Here is a 21,293-nt window from a genome sequence, read left to right as displayed (position 1 = left end):
GCCCTATAATATAGTTTGAAGTCAGGTATTGTAATGCCCCCAGCTTCATTCTTTTTCTTTAGGATTGCTTTGGCTATTTGGGGTTTTTTATAGTTCCATATAAATCTGATGATTTTTTTGCTCTATTTCTTTAAAAAATGTCATTGGGATTTTGATGGGAATTGCATTAAATTTATATATTGCTTTGAGTAATATGGCCATCTTAATTATATTTATTCTTCCTAACCAAGAACAAGGTATATTCTTCCATCTCATTATATCTTTTTTGATTTCCCTTAACAATGGTTTATAGTTTTCATTATATAAGTCCTTTACATTCTTTGTTATGTTTATTCCTAAGTATTTTATTTTTTTTGTTGCAATCGTGAAGGGGATTGTTCTTTTGAGTTCGTTCTCAAATGTTTCATTGTTGGCATATAGAAAGGCTATTGACTTCTGTATGTTAATTTTGTATCCTGCGACCTTACTGTATTGGCTTATTGTTTCTAGTAGTCTTTTTGTGGATTCTTTGGGATTTTCGATGTATCGGATCATATCATCTGCAAAAAGTGATACCTTTACTTCTTCTTTTCCGATATGGATGCCTTTTATTTCTTTGTCTTGTCTGATTGCTCGGGCTAGAACCTCTAGCACCACATTAAATAAGAGTGGAGAGAGTGGACAACTCTGTCTTGTTCCTGATTTAAGGGGGAAAGCCTTCAGTTTAGTGCCATTTAATATGATGTTAGCTGATGGTTTATCATATATGGCCTTTATCATGTTGAGATATTTTCCTTCTATACCCATTTTGTTGAGAGTCTTAAACATAAAATTGTGTTGTATTATATCGAAAGCCTTTTCTGCGTCTATTGATAAGATCATGTGGTTTTTGTTCTTTGTGTTGTTGATATGGTGTATTACGTTAACCGTTTTACGTATGTTGTACCATCCTTGAGATTCTGGGATGAATCCCACTTGATCATGATGTATTATCTTTTTAATATGTTATTGTATTCGATTTGCTAGTATTTTGTTTAGTATTTTAGCATCTGTATTCATTAGAGATATTGGTCTGTAGTTTTCTTTTTTTGTGCCATCCTTGCCTGGTTTTGGTATGAGGGTTATGTTGGCCTCATAAAATGTGTTTGGAAGTATTGCTTCTTCTTCAATTTTTTGGAAGACTTTGAGTAGAATAGGAACCAAGTCTTCTTTGAATGTTTGATAAAATTCGCTGGTATAGCCATCAGGGCCTGGACTTTTATTTTTGGGGAGGTTTTCAATGTTTTTTTTCTATTTCTTCTCTACTAATAGGCCTGTTTAGGCTTTCTGCTTCTTCTTGACTCAGTCTAGGAAGGTTGTATTGTTCTAGGAATTTATCCATTTCTTCTAGGTTGTTGAATTTAGTGGCATAAAGTTTTTCATAGTATTTTACAATAATTCTTTGTATATCTACGGTGTCCGTGGTGATTTCTCCTCTTTCATTTTGGATTTTGTTTATATGAGTTCTTTCTCTTTTTTCCTTGGTAAGTCTTGCCAAGGGTTTGTCAATTTTGTTGATCTTTTCAAAGAACCAGCTCCTTGTTCTATTAATTTTTTCTATAATTTTTCTGTTCTCTATTTTATTTATTTCTGCTCTGATTTTTATTATCTCCTTTCTTTGGCTCATTTTGGGTTGTCTTTGTTCTTCTTTTTCTAGTTCCTTAAGGTGTGAAGTTAAGTGGTTCACTTGGGCTCTCTCTTGTTTGTTCATATATGCCTGAAGTGATATGAACTTCCCTCTTATCACTGCTTTTGCTGCATCTCATAGATTCTGCTATGTCGTATTGTCATTTTCATTTGTCTGTATATAGCTTTTGATCTCTGCACTTATTTCTTCTTTGACCCATTCATTTTTTAAAAGTATGTTGTTTAGTTTCCACATTTTTGTGGGATTTTTTTCCTCTTTTTTGCAGTTGAATTCTAGTTTCAAGGCTTTATGATCAGAAAATATGCTTGGTACAACTTCAATTTTTCTGAATTTGCTGATGTTGTTTTTTATGGCCCAACATATGGTCAATTCTTGAGAATGATTCATGTACACTGGAGAAAAATGTATACTCAGTCACTTTGGGATGAAATGTCCTGTAGATGTCTATCATATCCAGGTGCTCTAGTGTTTTGTTTAAGGCCAATATATCTTTGTTGATTCTCTGTTTGGATGACCAATCTAGAGCCATCAGCGGTATACTGAGGTCTCCAAGTATGATTATATTTTTGTCAGTTTTTGTTTTAAGGTCAATAAGTAGCTGTCTTATATATTTTAGTGCTCCTTGGTTTGGTGCATATATATTAAGAATTGTTATGTCTTCTTGATTCAGTGTCCCCTTAGCCATTATGAAATGGCCATTTTTGTCTCTGAGTACTTTTGCTGTCTTGTAGTCAGCATTATCAGATATGAGTATTGCTACACCTGCTTTTTTTGGATGTTATTTGCTTGGAGTATTGTTTTCCAGCCTTTCACTTTGAATTTGTTTTTATCCTTGTTACTTAGATGAGTTTCCTGTAGGCAGCATACAGTTGGATTTTCTTTTTTAATCCATTCTGCTATTCTGTGCCTTTTTATTGGTGAGTTTAATCCGTTTACATTTAGTGTAATTATTGACACTTGTGAGTTCCCTATTGCCATTTTATAGATTGCTTTTTGTTAGTTTTGTGTCTTGTTTGATCCTTCTCTTTCGTTTTTCTATCTTTTGTTTTTATTTGGTTGTATTCCATACATCTTTCCTCTTGCTATTTTTTTTTATCTCATGTGCTTCTGTGGTGATTTTTTCAATGGTGGTTACCTTTAAGTAATGAAAAGGGTTCCTACCCTGTTCATTGTAGTGCACTATCTTGTGACTACTTTTGCACTCCATGGTCCTTTGCTACTGTTAATCTCCATCCTCTCCCCCCCTTTCTTTTTGTTGTTGTCACAGTTTAAATTTGGTTTTATTGTGTTCTTCTTGGAGCTTTTACTTGTGGCTTTTTTGTTGTTGTTGTTCTTTGTATCTGATTGGAGAACCCCCTTTAGTAATTCCTCGAGTGGGGGTTTTTTGATGATAAATTCCCTCATCTTTTCTGTATCTGTGAATGTTTTTATTTCTCCTTCATATTTAAAGGATAGCTTTGATGGGTATAGTATTCGTGACTGGAAGTTCCTCTCTTTCAGGACTTTAAATATTGGGGTCCACTCTCTTCTAGCTTGTAGAATTTCTGCTGAGAAATCTGATGACAATCTAATGGGCCTTCCTTTATATGTTGCATTCTTCTTTTCCCTGGCTGCCTTGAGAATTTTTTCTTTGCCATTGGTTTGTGCCAATTTCATTATGATATGCCTTGGAGTAGGTTTGTTGGGGTTAAGTAAACTCAGAGTTCTGTTTGCTTCTTGAATTTGAGGCTTTAGTTCTTTCCACAGGCTTGGGAAGTTCTCATCTATTATTTGTTTGAGTATGTTCTCCATTCCACTTTCTCTCTCTTCTCCCTCTGATATACCTATTATTCTTATGTTATTCTTTTTGATGGAGTCAGATAATTCTTGTAGGGCTATCTCATTTTTTAAAATTTTTGAGTCTCTTTCTTCTTCTCTCTGTTGTGCATCAAGTTGCTTGTCTTCTATTTCACTAATCCTCTCTTCTATCTGGCCTGTTCTACTAGCTAAGCTTGTTACCTCGTTTTTCAGCTCATGAATTGAGTTTTTCATCTCTGTTTGATTTGTTTTTATAGTTTCAATTTCCTTGGAAATATATTCTTTGTGTTCGTTGAGTTGTTTTTTGAGCTCCCTAAATTGCCTTTCTGTGTTTTCTTGTATATCTCGCAGGATTTTTAGGATTTCTATCTTAAATTCTCCGTCATTTAGCACCCAGGTTTCCAATATATTAAATTTTTTCTCCATAGATTTTTCCTCATCTATCTGTGTTACCTCTCTTTCTTTTGTATCCATGATATTCGATTTTCTCTTCCTTAATGGCATCTGAGGATGGTTTTGTTGATAGTATTAATGAGATTTAATAAAGAATAAAAAGTTAAAAAAATAAAAAATTGAAGAGTTGTGTTTTTTAAAAAATTAATAATGAAATAAAGAAAAATAAAATAAAAATTTTAAAAAAGGCAATTATTCCCCCCCCCTCCATCTTTTCTCTCCTCTCCTCTCCCCTCTTTCTTGAGAAAATCTTGTGGCGAACTGTGAATTATATTGTACTAAATAGAACAAACAATGCCTGTAATGGAGGGCCTGAATTGGGGAGAAGTAATAAAGGGGCAAAAAAAAAGGGGGCATATGGACCCACAAAAAGCAAATAAGAAAAAAAATTGGGTCAAGAATAAAATGATTTGCTTTTAGGTGTTGGCTGACTAAGAGTTATGATGAGAGGAATAAGAGGCAAACAGGAAAATGGGGGGACAAATTAAAAAAATTACTATTGTATTTAGTGGAACAAGAACTAGATAAAATGGAGAGCCAGGGATGGGAGCACTGCTAGTGTGTTAAAAAGGTGAAGTAAACCCCCCCCAAAATGCCACAAACATAAGTTTGAGTCCCAGATAAGATATTGTTCGTTATTGGGGAGAGGAGACGTAAAGGAGAAAGGAAGAAACTAATATAGAGGGAGAAAAGAAAGAGAGAGAGAGAAAAAAAAGAGGGAACCACTAAAAGAAGAAAAAAGAGGAGAGAGAGAGAGAGAGTTAAGGGTTTTGGAGTGCAACCCTCATAGAGAGAAAGGAAGAGGAAAGAAAAGATAATGGGAGATGTAACACTTATGGGTAGTGTAGTTCAAGGAGAGGAAAGAGTAAGACCGGCAGAGAGTTAAATGACCAAATTGGAGGAGGAATAAAAAATATCAAGAATGAAGATAAGAGAAACAAACGAACAAATATAATAAAATGGGATAGGCTATAAAGTCTGCGTATTATTCTTGATTTTGAGAGGTTATCTTCTTGCTTTTTCTTTTCTCTCCCTCTTCCTGGTCGGTGACTCTGTACCTCGGGTTCTGCCCCTTTGGCACGCTCAGGTAGAGGTTTGCAGTTGATAAGTCTCTATGGCGATGTCGTGTATTGTGCTTCAGTCTCGTTGGCAGTCGAGGCTCATTAGCATTTATAGGCTCCGCCAGTGAGAGAGTTCGTGTTCCTGGAGCCTTTCTCCTAGTCTTTCCTTCCTCAATTAGTAGCCTGATAATCCAGCTATGGGGTTGCTGCTGCCTCTGCCTGGATAGTAAGAGGCTCAAAGAGCTGGCAACTCCCCACTCTATTCCCACTCAGCACAGGGCTCTGGGTAAGGCTCAGTCAGTCAGAGCTGCTAGCATAATCAGGTGGGGCTTCCACCCACTCAAAGACCTCTGGCTCTGCCACTCTGTGGGATAACACGGGCGCGCACTGCCGAGGCACTTGGAGGAATCTCTCGCCCACTATCTGTGCGCGCAGATCAGGATATCAGGCCAGCAGTCTCACACTCTGAGTGAAACCCCCCTCCCGCACGGAAAAGTTCCAGCATTGGAATTGGCTCTCGCTCCATCCCGGGCGCGGCTTTTTCAAGGCTCTGGGGCGGCCCAAGATTCCGCTTTTTGGCCCACACAAAGGCCTCTGACTCTGCCCCTCTGTGGGATAACACGGGCAGGCACTGCCGAGGCACTCGGAGGAATCTCTCACTCACTATCTGCGCGCGCAGACCAGGATATCAGGCCAGCAGTCTCACCGGAGTGAAACCCCCACCCGCATGGAAAAGTTCCGGTGTTGGAATTGGCTTTCGCTCCGTCCCCGTGCGCGGCTTTTCCAGGGCGCTGGGGCGGCCCGGAGATTCCACTTTCAGCCCACACAGAGGCCTCTGACTCTGCCCCTCTGTGGGGTAACATGGGTGCCCACTCCTGAGGTGCTGGGAGGAATCTCTCGCTCACTCTCCGTGCACGCCGACCAGGATATCAGGCCAGCCACCTCACCCTCTGAGTGAATCCCCCTCCCGCACGGAAAAGTTCCAGCGTTGGAATTAGTTCTCGCTCCCTCTCCATGTGCGGCTTTCCCAGGGCGCTGGGGCAGCCCGGAGATTCTGCTTTCGGCCCACACAAAGGCCTCTGACTCTGCCTCTCTGTGGGACAACACGGGCGCACACTCTCGGGGCTTTGGAAGGAATCTCTCGCCCACTATCTGCGCACGCCAACCCGGAGATCGGGGAAAATGGCTGCCCTGCTTGTCTTTCTTTGTCTGTGTTTGGCGCGAGTGTTAGCTTGTATTGCCTGGGTTGCCACAGGAACAGTTTTTCCTCGGCCTGGATCTCTGTGCCACAGCCTGGTTCGGCCGTTTGTGCCACGGCCTGGATCTATTCACCCCCTTTCCCCGCCTCAGTTTCAATATTCTCAGTTCCCAGTGAAAGACGCCCTGTTTAGGTTAGTGAAGAAGGCGGAGCATTTCTTACTCCCTATTTCCTTCAGGGTTTGATTATATATTTAGCCAATTTTTCGCTCAACCATACCTTCGGGTGTATTGCGAAACATCTGGAGGCTCCAAGGATAGGTTTTTCTTTTTCTGGTTGAAGATCTTGTTGAGTTTTGGGGGAGATTTATCGGTATCACTTCCTACCGTGCCATTACTCTGACCTATGTATTCTTATTGACCAATGTCACCCCATTAAATTTAATTTCTAAATACAAAAAAAAAAAGTTAACAAACAAAATAGAAATAGACTCATAAATACAGAAAACAGACTGACAGCTGTTAAGGGGAAGGGGGATTAGGGGGCTGGGTGAAAAAAGTAAAGGCACTAAGAAAAAAACCCTCATAGACAGAGATAGCAGTATGGTGATTACCATGGGAAAGGGGAGTAGGGGAGGTAGAAGAAGGTATAGTGAGGATAATTGGAGACGAAGATTTGATTTTGAATGGTGAATATACAATATAATATACAGATAATGTATTCTAGAATGGTACACCTGAAACCTATATAATTTTACAACCAGTGTCACCCCAATAAATTCAATAAAAATTGAAATAAGAAAAAACAGCCTGATCTGTAGTAATGCAGTGGGTAAGGCATTGACCTGGAATGCTTGAAAACTGGATACTGAGATTGCCAGTTTGAAACCCGGGCCTGCCCAGTAAAGGTACAATGAGAGGCAACTAATACCAGTTGATGCTTCCTGCTCCCTCTCCTGCCATCTCTCCTGTCTCCAAAAATCTTAAAATAAAGAAACAAATAAAAAAAACCAAAATAGGTTTGTTCTAAACTCTGCTTTGAATTGACTTTTTCCTGAATGGGGCACCTGAATGGAATTGACTAGCCTCCATAGTAGCAATTTGATTGGAAAGAAAGACAGAGTAAGCCTCAACATAGAAGTTTTAGTTTAGCCTGACCTGTGGTGATGCAGTGGATAAAACATTGACCTGGAACACTGAGGTTGTTGGTTTGAAACCCTGGGCTTGCTTGGTCAAGGCACATGTGGAAGTTGATGCTTCCTGCTCCTCCTCCCTTCTCTCTCTCTTTTTCCTCTCTAAAACAAATGAATAAATAAATAAGAAGTCTTAGTTTGGGTATGACATAGTCAGAGGGTTTTGATTACAAGCAATCTCTATATAGTTGCTTTTGGAATCTCCCTGAAAATTAGACAGTTTTCAGATAATGGCCAGCAAAGTTCAATGAATTCAATATGATCTCTGAGTAACTGAGTTATTAGGGATTTGTTATGGTTGTTTTAAATTATACTAAGCTTCTAGCTGGAGTAACAAATGGTGTATTTGGTGACTAGAAGGGAGTTGTTCCTATGATCTGCTTATATTTCTTTATCTATGTTCTTCAGAGTTAAAACATCTCTAGGAGTTTACTCAAAACTAAATAACTTCTCACAACAACCATACTCCTTTGGGAAACATCCAAGATCTGACTTTGCTGGAGCAAATAGGACTGATGATTTCCAAGACCCAGTGCTGGGCCCCTCCTAGACTGCTCCATTCACTGAAGATTTGAGGACAAGTAAAAGAAACATCAGAAATTTCTATTTTGCAAAAGTGCTCTCATAAAGGAACAATGCTGTGAAAAATGTGTAAAAATATAATTTCTTAAAATGTGACAGTGTCTACTGTTCTTATATTAAATGGGTATCACTGCTATTTTCTGGAACTCCTTGAAACAATTATCAAGTGGTTGTAGGTTTATTTTTATTTTCATGTAGACTGTTTCATGTGTAAAGAAGTAAAGTCCCAGAAGCAAAAGATGATGGACAAATAATTAGGGTTGGTATGAGGTAGAGAGAATAAACTTTAAGTCTTTTCTTTCTAGAAAGTTAAATATCAACCTGCCCATTCAGATCATGAATTCTGTTTAGAATGATGATATAAAATGTTCAAGTAAGGTATTATTATATTGTTGAATAACTTTTTTTTTTTGTATTTTTCTGAAGTTTGAAACGGGGAGGCAGTCAGACAGACTCCTGCATGCGCCCAACCAGGATCCACCCAGCACGCCCACCAGGGGGCAATGCTCTGCCCATCTGGGGTGTCGCTCTGCTGCAATCAGAGCCATGTTGAATAACTTTTTTATTTATTTTATTTTTTTACAGAGACAGAGAGAGAGTCAGAGAGAGGGATAGATAGGGACAGACAGACAGGAATGGAGAGAGATGAGAAGCATCAATCAGTTTTTCATTGCGACACCTTAGTTGTTTATTGATTGCTTTCTCATATGTGCCTTGACCACAAGCCTTCAGCAAACCAAGTTACCTCTTGCTCGAGCCAGCGACCTTGCGTCCAAGCTGGTGAGCTTTTTGCTCAAGCCCGATGAGCCCGCTCTCAGGCTGGTGACCTCGGGGTCTCGAACCTGGGTCCTCCACATCCCAGCCTGATGCTCTATCCACTGCACCACTGCCTGGTCAGGCTGAACAACTTTCAACACCATTTTGAATGTTTCTATGAGGTGTAAAATTTGAAGGGTAAAAATCCATGTATGGCCTGACTGGTGGTGCCCTACAAAGCATTGACCTGGGACGCTGAGGTCCCAGGTTCGAAACCCCAAGGCTACTAGCTTGAGTGAGGGGTCACCGGCTCTGCTGAAGCCCCCTCTTATTCCCCCCCAAGGCACATATGAGAAGCATCAATGAACAACTAAAGTGCCACAACTATGAGTTGATGCTTCTCATCTCTCTCCTGCCCACGCCCTCTTAAAAAATTCATATATATTACCAGATCATTATCATTCCTACATACTGAGATCAAGCAGCAGAGGGCAGCTCTAAAGTTCAAGAACAAGGTGTGCCTTACATTCTAGGCCTGGCAATTTCAGAAGGTTAGCTCTAACGTTTAATGAGATGAGCATTTAGCCCTGACTGGGTTGCTCAGTTGGTTGGCAGGTTGTTCTAATATGTCAAGGCTGTGGGTTTGATCCCCAGTCAGGGCACGTACAAAAATCAACCAATGACTGCATAAATAAGTGGAACAACAAATCAGTGTCTCTCTTTCTCTCTGCTCCTCCCCCAAATCAATCAATAATAGTAATAATATTAATAATAATAAAATATTTAGAAAAGCAGCTGGCATATAATAAATGCTTGGTAAATGTTAGTTATTATCATTATTATCTTTAGCCAGAATCAGGAAATTATAATTTTTTAAAATGTTATTTTATTTATGGATTTCAGGGAGAAAGGAAGAGAGAAAGAGAGAGAGAGAGAGAGAGACAGAAACATCAATCTGTTTCTGTATGTGCCTTGACCAGGATCAAATCATCAACCTTTGCATATCGGGATGATGCTCTAGCCAACCATGCTATCTGGATAGAATAAGAAATTATTTTTTAAAGGTCTCTGGCAATGCCCTGTCCCCAAACTTCTCCCTTGCTATTTATCTTAACACCTAAACTCTCACAATTACATATTCACCTCCTTCAGAGGTTTAAAGGTTTTCTGTCATCCAAAGTCCTGATTTAAACTGCACTTAGCTCTGAAAGAAGTATTACCTTAATACATGTTAGTTAATATTATATGAATAAAAGGGGCTTTATTATAAATGCACTGAGGATGTTAGAACTAGCATGTGAATCTCCACACTGAGTGAATGGGAATGAAGGAAGAAGATGAAGTGTTCTTCCTTGAGTGTTCACTGGGGCCATGCGAAAAGCCTTTCACTTTATCCTCACAACTCTGCAACAGTAGGGCAGATGATTGTGCAGGTCTTGCAGCAAGTAAGATGCCTGGGCCAGAATTTACTGCCCATGCTACTTTATGTAGATTTGTCTAATGCTTCAGACTTAAATTTTTTGTGAGCCAATCATGTCAAGCACTCCACTCAATGAGTCTACATACACACGTTGATTTGCATGGGCTGTTTACCACCTATGTAAGTTGTCTCCAGGAGAAAGAAAATAAAAGTTTAATATGAAAATGACTTATGTTTGTTTTTGCCGGTAAATCCAGAGTGGAGAAAAATCTTATGTAGGGAAAATTTCAGGAAGAGTTATCCATAGATTTATTGCTCTGGAAAAATGATGGAGAGATGGGTTTTTGCCATCCTCCATTCTTTTCTTCAATGCCTACTGCACTAGCGTCCTTAATGCATTTAGTAATAAAGTCCCTGTACCTATGACACTCTGATAAGCAGACTCTTTAATGCAAAAGGAAAAGTTAATTGGTACATTTACCAGAATTCTGGAAATCCATGAAGCAGCAGCATAAGTGGTTTGCCTCTTTCTCCAGCAGCAACATAATGAAATCTTAACCCCGAATCCTGCAGTAGATAAAAGAGAGCATGAAATTTTAGTGATGATTTGTGTTGACTGTCAAAGCATTTCATTAAAAGATAACTCACTTGCATTATTTTTAATATCTAAAATGAATATTATTAATTTCAAAGTAAAAAACAAAACAAAACCATGATTTACCAACAGGGTAAATTGACAGATTTACTTTTTTTTTCAACATTCTCTTTATAGTACCTTTCCTTTTTCTACTTACAATGTCAATTTATGAATTAGGAGCTTCTAAAACAATGTTACAATTTGTGACTTTCACCTTACTACTCTGTCACATTTCATCTCATTCAAATTGTACAGGACCTGTAAATAATTCTGATCTGAACTCATATTCTTGTCATGTTTACCTCTTAGTCATGTACTTTTCTCAGCTTGCCTGTCAAGAGCTGTGCCATCAGTTATATAATTCACACCTCCATTCCTTATTTTTAGTTTTTTCCTTCCCACATTATTATTTTAAGGTGAGAGTTGCATGTACAGTTCCCTTCGTTGCCTGCTCTTTATGTCATGTCAGTGTATTTGTAACAGCAGAATGCTCTCATAGTTCAAGACTTCACTGCATGTGGGAGACAAAGCTGCCCAAGGGAAATAAAAAGCATAGGAATGAACAGGAATACAGCACAAACAAAGCAAACTGAAAAGAGAGAAATGGAGAAAAAAGCAAGAAAGGGAAACAAAAACTCAGAAAGAGGGGAGGAAAGACATCAAGAACAAAAACTGAGCAAGGACACTGCATTTTACATCAGGTTACCCAAGCAACTGAATTTTCAGATGTGAAAAAATCTTAAAGGTCATCTAATCCAGCTTCATAATTTTTACAGATTTAGAAATCGAGATTCAAAGATATTATTACAATGATGAGGTTGGTTGGGAGTCAGGCTATGACTAGAACCCCCATTATGTCCTTTCTCCCAGGACAGTGTCCTTTCCACTCCTTGGTTCTGTGTCTTTGGGGAAACTCCTTAGGTGGCCATTGAGAAGAAAGGCATTACAAGAAATTCCAGATGCTTTTTCTTTTCATGTTGGATAAAGATAATAAATCCAACTCTGCCCTCAACTGCAAAATGCCTTCCGAGTTCAATACCTTCTTTTATTAGTGTTGAGTCTTGCAAGATAAAATCCTGTGGACACTTGATTGGTTTTAATGAACAAATCACTTTATTGCACTTACTGTGTGCCAGACACTGGTCTCCCTCCCCAATATGCACTCATTTAATTCTCATATTAATCCTAGGTTGAATGAAGGTAAGGAAGGCATACCCGTGGATTTTCTGAACTCCAGCTATTGGAAAATCTAGCTCCCATAGGAATTCCCCACTTGGTGACATAAAAGTCCCCTCATGTGAGGCTAGCTTTGAAAGGCCTGTGAGTCAAACTGTAGGGTGCATCACAAAGGGCAACACCTGGAGCCTCAGGAAGTAGAATACCTGAGGGCTATGAGGATGCTTGGGACAAACATGGGCAATAGAGACTGCCTGCATGGTTGACAAGTACTTTTTATTCCATTCCTTTGGTCTCTAACTTCCGAAGTCGGCTTCCTTCTCCACAAACATACATATTTGTTTCTGATTTCGTGCTGTTTAGGTCATCTGTGAATGCTTCATTCTACTGATCTAAATAGACTCCTGATTCCCAACGACTTAGCTATTTACTCTTTCAATCTCTAAAATTTGGGCAAGGACAGACTCCTGAAACAGTAGGGCGCCACCAGGAACAATCCCCTACAGCCGATCTGAGCTCTAAAGGGCAAAAAGGTGACAGGATACAGCTTCCCATTCATTGCATTAGGACATGAGCGAATTATTCTGGGACGTGGTGGAGGAAAGGACACTAATATAATAGGGCCCTGATTACAGAAACTCCACATTACTTATTCTCTCTCTCTTCTTCCGTCCGCCCCCCCCCCCCCCCCCCCCACGAAACAAGGAACTTTAAACACACACATAGTCCAGACCCCTATCCGGCCACCCCTTGGCATCTTGGTCGTCCCCGCCGCGCGCCCTGCGAGACCCGAGACATTAGGGGACGCTGGGCCGGGCGTCATGGAAGCAGAAGCCCCGCGCCCTCTGCTCTCACCGGCGTCACGCTCCCCTCCGCCCCCGCGGAGCCGGCGCAGGCCTTCACCTTGATCCGCACGTAGCAGTGGGTACCCAAGGAGGGGTCGTTCAAGCATGCGGGAGGGTGTTCCCGGGCCACCCGCCGGAAGGTATGCGCGGGTCCCTTGCCGATGCTGCACAAAAGTTTGAGCAGGTAGATGGAGGCGCAGAGCCCGCAGTAGCAGTAGACGAAGGACCAGAAGAACAGGGACCGGATCATGACCGTCAGGCGGGGCAGGCAATCCCGTAGCCTAGCCATCGGGCGGCGGCGGCGGCGTCAGGGCCCACCGCCCTTGAGAGGCCCCGCAGCAGCGGCTAGCACCCCGGCCCCGGAGCGAGGCAGCGAGCGCCGCGGCGCGTCTGGCCCGCCCGTCCCTCCGCGGTCGCCGGCTCCGCGCGCACCTCCCCGCGGGCCCCGAGGCAGCCGCGCCTAGCCGGCGTCCTTGTCACAGCCTCGGGCTCCCACACTCACCGTGCGCGCTCGGGGACCGCTGCGCCCAGGGTCGCAGAGCCCTCCAGCGCTGCGGTGTGAAGACCCGGTTTCCATCCGCAAGGTGAAATCACATTTCAAAATTGTTCAACTGGGGAAATTAAGGTTAAATCCCATTTCCAAATTGCTAAACTGTGGGGAAATGAAGGTGAGAGTACCATACCATCCCAGGTACCGCATAGGGAGAGCGCCACTCTTGTTTTGACAGGTGTTCAAATCCTCTCGTTCCTCAGTTGACTGTTAGAATTTCATTAGGCGTTTTTCTGGATCATGGAACTATGGGGGGGGGGGCAGTAAAGGGTTTTCATACTACCCAGCAGTCATTACGACTTTATTCGTTCCTAACACTTTTCTGAAGGTGTTGATATTCTCCAACTAGTTCAGAGTCATATTAAGAGAGTCAAGTCTGGAAACCCTTTGTTCTCCGTCTGTAACTTTTTCTTTTACAAGAATATTGTATAAATGGAATCAGAATATGTAACCTTTTGTTTCTGGCTTCTTAACGCATCTGAGGTTCAACTGTGCTGTTACATGTATTGTTTCCTTTTATTGCTCATTAGTGTTTCATTTGAATAGATGTACCATATTGTTTATCTGTTTCCCAGTTAAAGGAGAGCTGAGTTTCTTCCAGTTTTGATGATTATGAATGAAGCCAACTATTAATATTCATGTAAAAGTTGTGTGTGTGTGTGTGCGCGCGCATGAGAGGGAGAGAGAGAGAGAGAGAGAGAGAGAAAGAGAGGGAGAAACTGGCAAACCGGTTTCCAAAGTAGCTGTACAATTTTTACATTGGCGATATGTAAGAATAATGGTTAGGTCATATTCTTGTAAGCACTTAGAATTGTAAAAAAAAAATCTCTTTAATTTTAGCCGTTCTAAGAAATGTGTAGTGGTATCATCGAAATTATATATAATTTGCATTTCCCTGGTGACTAAAGTTGAACATCTTTATGTACTTGTGTGCGACTCAAATATATTTTTGACTGCTTCTGTTACTGGTGGTAGGAAGTGCAGAGAGCATAGGGTCATTCTCTGCGGTCCTAACTCAGCCTCACAGGCAGGTAGTACATCTTTGGATATCAAGGTGGGACCTTCTCAATGATCCTCCTCTGCCACTAGTGACAAGGACTCTCTGATGGGCTGCACCCCCAATGTGTTTCCTGCCACTTTCCCAGGATTAGAAGGCTCACTTCTATTTCGTTCCCCCACTGCTGGGGGCTTCAACAGTGCCCTAAAGGTGATAAGGTGTGCCAATTTTGCCCCAGAAGCTTGAAGTATGTATTATTTAGGGAAGAAGACTTTTTGCTTTTTTTATATATCTACTGCTGTTCTCTTTCAAGCTTGCATCATGACCTCAGAATCCTTATCTTGCAACACAGATCTTTCTTGTAAAGTACTGTTGAGATCTGTGGAGAAGGGCCTACAAGTGGTTGCAAATTTCTCTTGTGCCATATATAGAATATAGGGGCTCTATATTCTCAGGCTAGCTCATACCCAGCCTTTAGCAATTGATACAACTTTTAGATGATTTTTTGTAGTTGTTACCGAATTATATATAGCATTTGGTAGTATCTGCCTCAGGTAAGCTAGTGCTTATGTCCTACTTCTACTTTGATGTGTTTGTCTTTTCTTAGATTTCATGTTATTTGGTTACCCAGCAATCTCAGCCCTCAGATTATTTTAAGAAAAGTGACTTTGAAGATTTTCTAGCTTTTCACCTGACCAGGTGGTGGCACAGTGGATAGAGTGTTGATCTGGGACCCTAAGGACCCAGGTTCAAAATCCCAAGGTTGCTGGCTTGAGCACGGGTTCATCAGCTTGAGCGCGGGGTCGGTGGCTTGAGCATGGGATCATAGACATGACCCTATGGCCTCTGGCTTGAGCCCAAAGGTTGCTGGCTTGAACAAGGGTTCACTGGCTTGGTTGAAGCCGCCTGGCCAAGGCACATATGAGAAAGCAATCAATGAGCACCTAGGTACTGCAATTAAGAGTTGATGTTTCTCATTGTCTGTCCCTCTCTCTCTCTAAAAAACAAACAAACTATATATATATATATGTTTGTTTTCTAGCTTTTTAATTTGTTGTAATGGGAGAAATGCTTTTTTCCAGCTTTATAGTTCCTAAGTGTAAGCTTGAATTCCCTAGTTTTTCAAAATTGAGATATACAGGGGTGGGTGAAAGTAAATTTTCAGCTGTTTATATGAAAAATAATACAATAATAATTATATAAGAATAAACTTTGCATACTCACAACTGTAAACCTACTTTTGCTCACCCCTGTACTTGACATACAACATTGTATTTGTTTTAGGTATATAATGATTTGACATATGTACATATTGTGAAATGATCACCATAAGTTTAGAACTGTTTTCAATTTTGACTAATACCTGCTTTGTTTGTTTTAGATTTTATTTATTCATTTTATAGAGGGGAGAGAGAGATACAAAGAGAGAGAAAAAGAGAGAAGGGGGGAGGAGCAGGAAGCATCAACTCCCGTATGTGCCTTGACCAGGCAAGCTCAGGGTTTCTTTCCAGCGACCTCAGTGTTAACCAGGTTGACACTTTATTTACTGCACCACCACAGGTCGGGCCGACTAGTACCTTTTTAATTGAAAATTTTAATGAATAATTGCAAATGTGTATGAAATCATAAGAGAATAGAGAACTTGTGTACACTTTACACAGTATACTTTATATTTTCTCTGTAATTTTATCATATATGTAACTTTGTGTAGTCACGAAAAAATTCAAGAATACTTAACATTTCTGTAACCAAAACGATCCATGTTACCCTTTTATAACCACACCTATACCTTGTCCTGAACTCCTGGCAACCACTAATCTATTTCTCATTTTTTTCTGTCTTTCTCAAGAAGAGAAATGAGGGCATGAAGGGGAGAGCTACTGTGAGAAAGCACTAGGATTAACGGATTGTATGTAGGTCCTTGTGAGGTCTAATGATTGCTAGTGTCAAGGGAGTAAGCTAGAAAAAGATAGGAGGCACTAGTGACAGACGACGGTGCTTGAAATTGAGACAATGGAAGGGTTTTAGTTACTGGTAATGACAAAAGAGTAGCTACGGTTAATTAGATATTAAGATCATTAAGAGGAAAGTGTTTGGAAAGTGACAGTGAAATCTTTGGGGAACAAAGAATGAATCAGGGATTGCAGTGACTGTGGTTGGTATAGTCTTATTATCATTAAAAACATAAAACTGGGGTATTTAGGGAGGAGGGAGAATGGTCTGCAAGTGTCACTCCAGAGGTAAGAAAAGCATTACTGAAAAAAAACAAACAAACACAAGACACTCACTGAGAGTCTGCAGGAGAGAAACAGGATTCAGTTAGAGCAGTGGCTCTCAAATTTGAAAGGGTTTTGTTCAACTATATAGATTGCTGGACCCCATACCCCATACCCAGAGTTTCTGATTTAGTAAGTCTGAAGTTTCAGAATTTGCATTTCAAAAACATTCCCACATGATGCTGAGACAGATGGTCCAGACTTCCAGAACTAAAGAACAAAAAGGAAAGAAACAAGCAAAAAGGTTTATTATATAGGGAAGGTCACTGATGGCTGATCACTAATCCAAAAAAGACAATGAAAAAGTCTTAGAAGTTGGAGAGGAGAGTTAAAGACAGAAAGGGGTCCTCAAATAAAATCAGGTTTTAGTTGAAGGCTAATAAGTTACATATAGTATTTCATGCATGAAATTAACAAAAGTAAACTCCATGTAAGAAGTTAAGAGAGGCCAAACAATATTTAACTGAATAATGCATAAGTTAAAACTGATATTTTTCTTGCTAAACTGACTTCAACTACCAACCACAAGTTTGTTGAGCATCTACAATGTGCCAGCCTCCTTATAGAGCAAAGATTAAAGTTTAAGTTGGTTAAACTAAACACTGATAACAGTATCAGAGCTCTCTAAGGGCTGCTACAAGTGTTTATGTGAAAACCTCAAGAAAGCCATCATTTTTTAACATACTAGTATATGTTACTAAAGCTAAACTTTCTTTTTCCTACAGGAAAAAAATCATTGATTGATCAGTTTTATTAATTAAGGACAATGGAAAGATTTAATAGAAGTAAATTCTTATTATTCTCACTTTTCCCCTTCAAAATGGGAAGTTTCCCAGGCCTTAAAAGTTTTACATAAGAACCATGAAATACTGAGAAATGTAAAGAAAAATGTAAAAATACCTATAATTCTATCACCTGGAAGTAAACACCATGTATTTCTGATGTATCTTTCTAATACATACACACATATACAGGTCATCTTTCCCTATATGATCTTTTAGGAAAATAATATAATGCATACTATTACTATATACATACTAATTTCTTGGGTAATAGGTATAGTTGAATAGGTATGACTATTACTTTCATGTTGGCTATGCTTCATGACAGAATCACCATCATTTTAGCCACTAGTTAATCATGTTTTTTAAATGGATGATAGTTTTAAAGATGTTTACAAAAAAATATTGATTATAAAAAATGAACTCAAGAATACATTTTCTCTCTTTATAATTTATATACATTTTTAATTTTTACTTTAGCTGTTATCAGAATAGTGCCTGAATTGTTACACTTCAAGAATCCAAAATTTTAAAACACATGGAGCTGATACACATGATTTATACATAATAACAACTTGAGAATTATGAAAAATATTTTTAAAAACCTTACTATAATTAAGTAAAGATTTAAACATTCATTGCTATGACATATACATGTTAAGAAATGCTGTAGCCTGACCAGGCGGTGGCGCAGTGGATAGAGTGTCAGACTGGGATGTGGAGGACCCAGGCTTGAGACCCCAAGGTCGCTGGCTCAAGCAAGGGGTCACTCAGTCTGCTGTAGCCCCCCGGTCAAGGCACATATGAGAAAGCAATCAATGAACAACTAAGGAACCGCAATGAAGAATTGATGCTTCTCATCTCTCTCCCTTCCTGTCTGTCCCAATCTGTCCCTTTCTCTGACTGTCTCGGCCACAAAAAAAAAAAAAATGCTGTATAAGTTCCTATAGGGACTTATATACATAATTCATATTTACTGTTAACTTGCTTCAAATTTAACATCTTTTAAACCATAGGTAATATTGTCTTTAAACTGAATTTCAATAATAATTTTGAATATATAATAAGCAAAACAAAGTAGTCTTATGTAACCTGACACTCAAACCAAGTATCCTAAAGATTTTTTAAAACAAGTATTTGTTTTAAAAGTTAAAAAACTCAACCAAAACTATATTTTGATACACCTTTATATATTCATTTTTAAACAAGCAGGGACTACCTCCTTTGGATTTTCATTGCTAAGATCAAGCCTATAATACATAGCAGACAATTATTTATAAAGTGAATAACATCTGGGAATTTATTCAATTTTTAGAGATCCAGTATTATAAAATTTCCTATAATTATGTCATTAAAAACTGAGCATATACCTAAAAAGAAATGTAAGTGAAAATTGTTTAATCATTTTAGAGCAGTCAAAATACAACATAAGACTGGTGTCTGAAAGCAAATATTTTACCATATGCATTTTAATCTTTCATATAATTCATTTTCAGTTGATGGTTAATTTAAAAACAGAATCTTAATCAAAGTTGTTTTCAAACATTGTCATAATGTCTCTTTGAAGAGTCATATCAATGGTACCAGCCATCTATAAAAAAGAAGAGAAAATTTAAATGTGACTTCAAAAATGTATGGCTTTATTATATCTATATAAACATGATAGTACAACATTTAAAACAGATCATACAATATGAATGCAACTCATTTAACATGAGATTGCATATAATTTTTTATTTCTGTTTATATACTATCTAATTTTTGTTAAAATATTATGTGAAAATTAAAACTTACAAGAACATTAAAAACAAATTTAATCTTTCCCAGTGAGAGAAAACTCTGTGTTGACAAAAGTGGGTATTAATAAGAAAATAAAATGAGATTACATGATTTCATGTATCTCTGTAACCAACATAGTGCTGGGCAAATCCAATTATTTTCTGACAATGCAATATCTTACCTATGTGAGAGAACTATATAATATGTATAGGCTTCCCTTGGTTCTGCCATTTAATAACTATGTAACCTAAGGAAATTTAACCAAGTTTATTTTATATGTAAATATTTATAAAGATCAAACCAGATTGCAAGTATAACATTCAGCATAATGCCAACACTAGTGATAGAAATCACTAGCAAAAAAATTCCCAAATTTTTGAGAACTATTTAATTTAAATAACACAGTTTTAAGTAATCCATAGACAGAAGGAATAAATTCTAGTTTTTAAAACTTAATTTTCTGTATATTTGGACTCCTAAACACAAGTCAACTTATTTTTTCTTTCTTTCTAGTCCTATTAAAATATAATCGACATAATGTAAGTCACCTTATCATTTAGTGTTCAGCTAAGGAAATACTGAACCTGGGACAGATGGCATATCTTTTAGCCACAATTCATAGGTAGCTTATAAATTTTTCAAGAGTAATAACAGTAAGTGATAAATCACTTCACCTATGTGCCAGGTATTTTCCTACGTGCTCAATACCTGTAAATTAATTTCATCTCCACAATAGATTACTATCACTTTATAGAAATTGAGGTACAGAGAGATTAGTATATGTGCTGCCGAAGCGAGCACGAGGTACAGAGAGATTAAATAGCTATCCCAGACCCAAAAGTCTAGTAAATGGCAGAAATGGGATTTGAACCCACAGTGTAGTATAGTAGCTCCAGGAGGCCTTTTGACCATGAAAATTTTACTGAGGCCCTGATTTTAGATCCTCACTAAAGAAGTAACTCCACTGTCTTTGAATAAATACCTTAAATACATCTTTGAACATGTGAAAATATTGCCCTGTTAAATCTTTCCTTTACTAGTTGGTTTTAGTAAACAAATTCACTTACTGCTTCTCTTCTCCTCCTCTCTTGCTCTTTCTCCCTTGCTAAAGTACGGTCTTTGAGAAGCCAGAGTTTACTTTTCTCTTGAGCTTCCAGTGACTGCTGATGTTCTTTTTGCTCTTTTCCAAGGCACTTGTTTTGCATCTTATTTGAAAAAGATTCTAGAGTGAAATCAGGGTCCCTGAAAGAAACAACAGAGCTCAAAGTAGGTTTCAAGTTCAAGTTAAAAGTTATTACAAATATATGTTATTAAGTGGACAAGTATAAAGCAATGTTCTTGTTACCTCCTTTCACATAGCATAACATTATTTTTGATGTCTAAGAAAATTTTTGGAAAACTGTGACCATAGTATACTATTATCTTCTTACACACAGAATGGAAACAATATTAAGGCATTTCTAGACAATTATGATATATTTTTCATTTAGAAATATTAGTATCTTTAATAGCTTAATGAATAACTTATTTCTATTCTGTTCAACACAGACTACTACTTATCAATAAAAAATCAATACAATTTACTCTTGGAATTATAACTTTCTCTGTGTTCTAAACAGCTGAATCATAGTCACTTGATAAAAAAAGAAGTTGAATATATTTTAAATACATGTCTAGATCTCCAAGGCCTCCTTTAGTCCAGTGAATTACAGACCTCTGATTTCCTTGAGACACTTTTGGTTCCTTTCTGTTCTGTCCCAGATGTTTTTGTACTAGTTCATGTGTTCCAGCTTTGACTTCCTTTTCTATTGCTGCTTTTCTAAATTGGTTGAAGAGCTCATCTGAGGATTTTCGTACTCCTGAAGTTTTGACTGGTTTGCCTAAACTTTTCCAAGACTCTGCATTCTTGATTTTTATATCCTAAAACAAATATTTTATTCAGTCTGTGTCTGTAGATGTTAACCACATTTTGAAAGGAAAACAATATTTTTTATACAGAAATAGAACAAAATAAAATTCCAAAAGGCTTCATGTAATTTTAATAAACATATAATTTTAATAAACATAAAGTAAAGAGTGGGTACAGTCAGAAAAAATACAAAAACAGATAAGCTAAATGCAACTAT

General features: G+C 38.5%; 2 protein-coding genes across 3 annotated transcripts in view; both read right to left on the bottom strand.

Annotated features, from left to right (window-relative positions):
- The window catches only part of EPHX4 (epoxide hydrolase 4), a 63,163-nt gene extending 49,675 nt beyond the window's left edge, over positions 1-13,488 (bottom strand). Inside the window, exons 1-2 of one of the 2 annotated variants that reach the window (XM_066268638.1) lie at positions 13,286-13,488; positions 10,607-10,692 (exon numbers count right to left, since the gene is read on the bottom strand). In XM_066268638.1, coding sequence (XP_066124735.1) covers positions 10,607-10,692; positions 13,286-13,360 — 161 coding nt within the window. In that variant the 5' untranslated portion in view covers positions 13,361-13,488. Of the gene's footprint in view, positions 1-10,606; positions 10,693-12,841; positions 13,132-13,285 lie in introns of those variants that run through there. The other variant, XM_066268637.1, reaches the window with a different exon arrangement.
- A 5,422-nt stretch (positions 13,489-18,910) lies between these two features.
- BRDT (bromodomain testis associated) overlaps positions 18,911-21,293 on the bottom strand; it is a 50,993-nt gene continuing 48,610 nt past the window's right edge. Inside the window, exons 15-17 of the mRNA XM_066264954.1 lie at positions 20,882-21,087; positions 20,235-20,409; positions 18,911-18,979 (exon numbers count right to left, since the gene is read on the bottom strand). Coding sequence (XP_066121051.1) covers positions 18,911-18,979; positions 20,235-20,409; positions 20,882-21,087 — 450 coding nt within the window. The remainder of the gene's footprint in view (positions 18,980-20,234; positions 20,410-20,881; positions 21,088-21,293) is intronic.

Source organism: Saccopteryx bilineata, chromosome 3 (genome assembly GCF_036850765.1).
Source record: "Saccopteryx bilineata isolate mSacBil1 chromosome 3, mSacBil1_pri_phased_curated, whole genome shotgun sequence".
Lineage (NCBI taxonomy): Eukaryota > Metazoa > Chordata > Mammalia > Chiroptera > Emballonuridae > Saccopteryx > Saccopteryx bilineata.
Note: the sequence above shows the minus strand (reverse complement) of the source record. Positions and strands in the feature narration are given on the sequence as shown.